The 6,362-nt window shown below is 36.4% G+C and overlaps 1 protein-coding gene across 1 annotated transcript in view; it reads right to left on the bottom strand.

The window, feature by feature from the left end:
• KIF15 (kinesin family member 15) overlaps nt 1–6,362 on the bottom strand; it is a 95,082-nt gene that overhangs the window by 24,987 nt on the left and 63,733 nt on the right. Inside the window, exons 17-22 of the mRNA XM_006868835.1 lie at nt 5,106–5,300; nt 4,167–4,274; nt 3,662–3,767; nt 2,897–3,062; nt 1,593–1,743; nt 1,119–1,204 (exon numbers count right to left, since the gene is read on the bottom strand). Of these exons, the coding sequence (XP_006868897.1) occupies nt 1,119–1,204; nt 1,593–1,743; nt 2,897–3,062; nt 3,662–3,767; nt 4,167–4,274; nt 5,106–5,300 (812 nt within the window). The remainder of the gene's footprint in view (nt 1–1,118; nt 1,205–1,592; nt 1,744–2,896; nt 3,063–3,661; nt 3,768–4,166; nt 4,275–5,105; nt 5,301–6,362) is intronic.

The following is a 6,362-nucleotide window of genomic DNA, read 5'->3' as shown; positions in this document are numbered from 1 at the left end:
TCTTTCTCCCGCGGAGCAGCTGGTAGTTTCGAACCGCTGACCTTAAGGTTTGCAGCCCGATTCGTAACCACTATGCTACCAGAGCTCCTTTACTCTAAATACCAACAGAGAGGGAAAGAGTCTTCAAATCAAGTATTAATGCTATCTACTCTGTACACATGGTAGATAGGTACGGGCAACTTAGACATTGGCTACCTAAAGTGAGGGGGCAATAAAGGCACAAGGTAACTGGCTTTACAAGGTTTCAAGAGGAAGTTTAGTTTAAGAGTATGGGGGGAAAGAGAGTACCCACTGAATAGCTGTCATCTTGTCTAGATGGGTCTGGTGAAAAGAGATGGGGATAAGATTCGTAAGATTCAATAGTGAGTAACTGTTATCATGACTAATCGCAATTGTCAAAATTGTAAAGGTAGAAGTTTTGTAACAAAAAAAGGGGAGTAGTTAATCTTACAGTCCAGAAACAGAGGACTCTAGGACCATCAAGAGAGGAACGCACAAGCAGAGTGCAGGACCTTATCCAGAGAAGCAGCAGTGCCAGAGTTGTAGGTAGAGATGGGGGCATGGAAAGGAGTAGCGGCTGAGGGCTCTAGATTCATGGACTAAGAAGAGAAGGACTAAGAGATGGTGGCCAGAAGCAGACTTGCAAAATGTGCCCTTTGGAGATGCAAATTATTATATATGCCTGAGTAGTTTTTTTTTTTTTTGTTTGTGTGTTTTTTAAAAAGCTCAAGTGTATAGAGAGAAATACTGTTAACTGACGATACATGGAGGGGATTACAATCAATGTAATGAAACAAGGTATATGATTTGTTGAATGTAAAACTGATGATCTGCCCTGTACACTTTCACTCACTCCACAATAAAAACCTTTAATAAAAAAAAAAGCAGTTTTCACATTTCAGTGACAAAAGAAATAGAAGTCTGCACATACACATACACACTGTGATTTAATTACTTAAGGCCCTGAGTTTACAAATGAATAGCAATTGGTAGTGGATCTAAAGTGTTATAGCTAATTGTTGAATGTTTTGAAAAACTACTAATACCTTAATGTATTAGCAATTTAAAGAAAAACAAGATACAGAATCAGTAAACAAGAAAAAATAAATAGAACTCACTTAGAATTGTTCTCTTTATCTTCCTCAAACTGCAGTAACAATTTGTTGTTGCGTTCTTTTTCTGTCTCAAAAAGTTCCATCAAATTCTACAAAACAGTATTATATTAGAGTTTAAGTAGTTGTTACTAGCAACAAGTAGTTAACAAACATATCAAGTACCTAAGGAGCTCTGGGAGCATAGTGGTTACCAGTTGGGCTGCCAACCTCAAGGTCAGCAGTTCAAAACTACCAGCTATTCCACGTGAGAAAGATGAGGCTTTCTGCTCCCGTAAGGATTTACAGACTCAGAAACCCTGTGCAGGGTCACTATGAGTCAGAACAGACTCCATAGTCCTTAACAACAAGAACCATCAAGTACCTACTACAAAGCTGGAACTATGGGATCAGTAAAGAAAGTTAGGAAGTCCTTACCGTAAAATCAAGAGAAGCATTGCCAGAACAAATTCACCCATAACTAGTACCCTATTAACTTACTTTCATATCAGATTTCAGAGTTTCATTCTCTTTTTTGCAGTTTTCAAGGTTTTTGGAAAGTTGATCAACTTCAAACTTCATTTCTTCTTGTAAGTTGTCATAGGAATCCTGTAAGCAGGCTTTTCTCTCAAGGAGCTTTTCATTTTCTAGTCTTTATTGGGAAAAGATTTGGATAATAGTAAATATAAACTTTAAGTGTACTTCTCTGCTAGTCAGACTATCTGCACCTCATTTATACAAGCTACAGACCACTACCAATGCACATAAAATCTATGCTTATGTAAAGCTCATGACTTTGTGTGAAATGTCAGTGAAGCACCCTAGACCACACCCTAGACCACAGAGTAATTTGATGGGGATAAAATATGTACAAAGTTACAGCCATCTATTGCCCCATATTCTTTCTGTTTCAAAAACACATTGAAACATTTCTTGGCAAATGAGGGTTAGATTCATTAAGGGCTTCCAGACCTAACCTCTCATAACAGCTGGGAACTATTAGCAGCTTTTCTAGAAAATACTCAGTTATATCACAGTAAAAACGTCCAGTATTAAATTATGGCCACAAACCCAGAAGACAGCAACAAAAACATAAAACAGTTTTGTTACATTACACAAAAGGTTGAAATTAGCATCAAGAACAAAAGGAACAGTAATAAATAAATAAATTAAAAACATACCTATTAAATGTTAGCTTTACATTAGATGTAATATATATTTAGGTTACATTTTAGATTATTTTTGTTTCAAGAGTTCCAGGGCTTCTGGAGGGTATTATTTTGGTCTACCTTGCATTGTCCTCCTTTTGGTTAAGAGCATATGGTTTCTTTCAAAGAAGGCACATTACCTGTGTTTAGCCAGTACTACCTCAAACCCTTGACAAGTGACTGGTCCAAAGATAGGCAGGTGACACAAACAAGACCAATTCATATTTCACTGGGACTGATCTATATGGCTGTTTGGAGAGGATTTCTTCACATGTTATGCAGGGAAAGAGAATGTGGGTCTATCTACGACAGTCTGTTCCCTGTCACATAGAGGAAGCCCATTAGCAGTAGATGAGGACAGCATGTAATGGGAAGTCGAGATGAATGAGAGAGAGCACTGACAATATTATTTGAGATGAAATCTAGTTTGTCTCTGAAACCAAAATTGTCTCTGGGCCTTTCCAATATTGTAAGCCAGTAAGTTACCTTTTTTGTTAAACTAGTTTTTAAGTTCGGTATAGCACCTGTACTTTCAGTAGTTCTAACTACAGGCCAATCAGGCACCTTGAACTTGAAACCACAACAGAACAATCCTACCTGACATTATCTAGTTGAAGCTGTACACGCATGTGTCTTTCTGAAAGTTGATTAAGTTCTTTCTCCTGACTTTCTTTGAATGAACTATACTCCAGTTTCACTGACGATAACTCTTTATCTGCAGAATGAAGAACTACTCGCAGGTCATACACCTCGCTTTTCAAAACTGAAACACAAACAAATAAATTTCTCAATAGGTCTCCTTAGTAGTTTTACAAAGTAGGCACATAAACTTGATACTTGTCCTATAATTATCAGAGAAGAAATGATTTTAAGAGAAGTGATTTTTCAACAACTAAGTAGCAGGCATGAACATTGAGATTTCTTTCTTCCTAATTGTTTTTGTCACATTATTATTTAAAAAGAATCAACATTTGCCCCTGACTTACAGTCATTTGACTTTTCTAGATTTTCCCTGTAGAATGTGGATCAAAAATGTTAAATAAGGGAAAGTGGGGGAAAGGATCAATAGATTTAATATATTTTAAGTGGCATAATCTTTGTTGTTTTTGTTAAGTACCGTCGAGTCGGTTCCAACCCACAGTGACCAAGGAGCCGCCACCTTGTGGTTCAAACTGACTTTGAGGTCCAGTGCATTAATCCACAGCACCACACCAGGACATACCCTTACATAATGGAAATTCCTTGAAAATGTATCATAATTTTCTAACATAGGTTAAGCACTTCTGGTTTTCTAAAGAAGCTCAACTGGAAATGAAGTAACTTTTCATTCATATCATAGTGTTCCCAGTTTTTCAAACTTACAGTCATTCTTAGATTGTGTATCTCGAAGTTGCTTTTCAAGGACATTCAACTGTGACAGATACTCTTGGTGATGTTTGGTCCAATCTGTTCTCTCTGATAAGAAAAGCTTTGGGGGAAAAAATTTACTGGAAAAAGGATATTGGCATGTTAAGACATACTTTAAATTATTAACCTGCTTTGTTTTTCGAATCCAGTTTCAATGTCTCCAGCTAAAAAAAAATTGGTTGATTCCATGAAGAAGATTGAGCATGACCACTGTTAAAATACAACTGTCCACTTTGCTTACTGTCAAACAAACAGAAAGGAATCCATTTGTATTCCGAGCTATGTTAAGCAGAACTCAGGCCAAAGAATGTTTTTCTTATTATCAGAGTGGGTATGCGAATCAACAAAGTAGAGAATACTACTCAAACAAAGCCATGACTAAGGGTCAGCTTCTGTCTATAATACTCTTACTCTGAGACTAAGTTTCACACAGTTTCTGAGGATGCACCCTCAGTCTCACCTCTTGCATTTGTGCAGAATGATGCTCCAGTTTGTCAATTTGCTGCTGAAGCTTTACGTTTTTATGCTCTTTTTCATCCAACTTTACTTGAAGAGAACTCATTTGTTCCTGAAACAAAAAAACTTCAGTCGTCAAAAATTCTTTTAGTGGAATTCTTAAACAGTCTACCATTTCTTCTGCATTAAAAAAAGAAAGAAAAAAGAAAAACCTCATATGCACAAAGTGTCAAAGGTCTGCTTGGAGCCAGAAACAATTTCAGAAGATCACATGCTTCAGACTTCCCATGTTTCAGAATTACACTGTGGTCTACACCAATGTGGATCAATTGAAACACAAAGAAATGATTAAAACAAAAAATGTGGATTAAATCATAGCACAGCCATGAGACTTTCACTAAGCACTTCAGGGTTGTCAGAGATGACCTTACCAGGAACGTGGTCTCCATACCCTTGAAAGGGCTAATTACTGGGACTTGGAAAGAGAGTAGACAAGTTCTTCAAAAAATTTACCAAGTCACCAGAATTGGGAAATAATCAAGTTTCATATGCTATTTCAAATATCCTTAAAGCTGTCTATATATTTGATGTGTGATAAGATTCTTACAACTATTTTTACTTTTGGCAGCAGATACAGCATTGTGCCATAATAAACTAGTTATGGAATTTGAAACTAGTATCAAACTGGTTATTTTACACACGAGGACATCAAAGGCCAAGGAGCTCTGAGAGTGTCTTACAAACAACTGCAAGGGAAATGAAAAGAACACAAGAGGGCTGATTTTTAAGGCAGGGATCTCTACACTGCTCACACGTAAGATAATAGTTTAATATTAACTAGATTTGACTGTAGCACATTACAGAGTTAAAATAATAGGCAAAGGAAATTTGTTTAAAATGAACATCCATTCATATGTTTGTTTATTTTAAAACTAAACATTACCTGCACCATTCTAAGCTCCTCAGAGATGGCCTCAAAAGCTTGTTCATTCATTTCAGGTGGAATTGGCTCATTGAAGATATCATCTAATTTGCTGTAATTTTGAGCAGGCACAGAGACAAAGCTCTCTACTTCTGGGCTTAATCTTGGAACTGGTCGAGATCGAATTTGATAAGCCTTAGTTGGTGTAGTTATAATCTACAGCAAAAAAAAAAAAAAAATGATTAGGGATAACATTGGTACACATTAAATAATAATAATAAAACCCCACATACTCTTGAGAACAGAAAACATAGAATTATTCACTAAAAAAAGTGTGCTTGAGAGGCAGCATTATGTCGTGGTTAAATGATATTGAGTTGGTTCCGACCCCTAGCAACCCTGCATAGTGTTTCCTAGGAGCAGATGGTGAGCTTGAACCGCTGATCTTGAGGCTCAAACTCACTTTGTAGTCCAGAACATTAATCCACAGCCCCACACCAGGACATAAACATGCCTGAATAGAGACAAACCCATCAATTAAATGCAGTCCCAAACAAAATTCTAAAAACATTTTTTTTCAGATTAAACTTGATTTCAAGTTTCATCCAAAGAAAAGACAAGAACAACTGGGGAGGCAGCCCCCGCCAACATAAAAAGACATAAGGGTATAGCCACTAGAAACGTTTATATGTAGAAATTTAAGTTGTGGTGAAAAAGTGAAGACAATTGAAAAAAGTTAAGATTTCTATATATCATATCATTCAAAAATATTACTAAAGCTGTATTAAAGAAAAAAAATATAAAATTTTCATATAAAATACTTAAAAAAAAATAGAATATGAAGATCTTGGGTTTATCTGGATCTTTAAAAAGATACAAATGAAGTAACAAAAATAAAATAAACCTGGTTACATCAAAATTTCAAAACTTGAGAACAAACAAGATGACGGATTGGGTGGAAGTGTTGTAAAGAGCTCCACCAGCAACAACACAGGATATCTGACCAAGTAGCCTCAGGGGATGGTCCCAGGACTTTGAACCACATATAAAGTAATATTTAGAAGGCTGGAAGGCTTACAGTTGGGGGAATTTATGACCGCTGAGGACTCTAGATTCACGGACTAAGAAGAGAAGTACTAAGAGCTTGTGGCCAAGAGCCGACTTACAGAATGTGCCCTTTGGAGATGTAAATTATCATATATGCTTTACTGGGGTTTTTTGTTTGTGTGTTTTTTAAAAAGCTAAAGTGGACAGAGAGAAATACTGTTAACTGATGGT

This window comes from Chrysochloris asiatica, unplaced genomic scaffold (assembly GCF_000296735.1).
Source record: "Chrysochloris asiatica unplaced genomic scaffold, ChrAsi1.0 scaffold00124, whole genome shotgun sequence".
Lineage (NCBI taxonomy): Eukaryota > Metazoa > Chordata > Mammalia > Afrosoricida > Chrysochloridae > Chrysochloris > Chrysochloris asiatica.
This window is presented reverse-complemented; position numbering and strand designations above follow the sequence as displayed.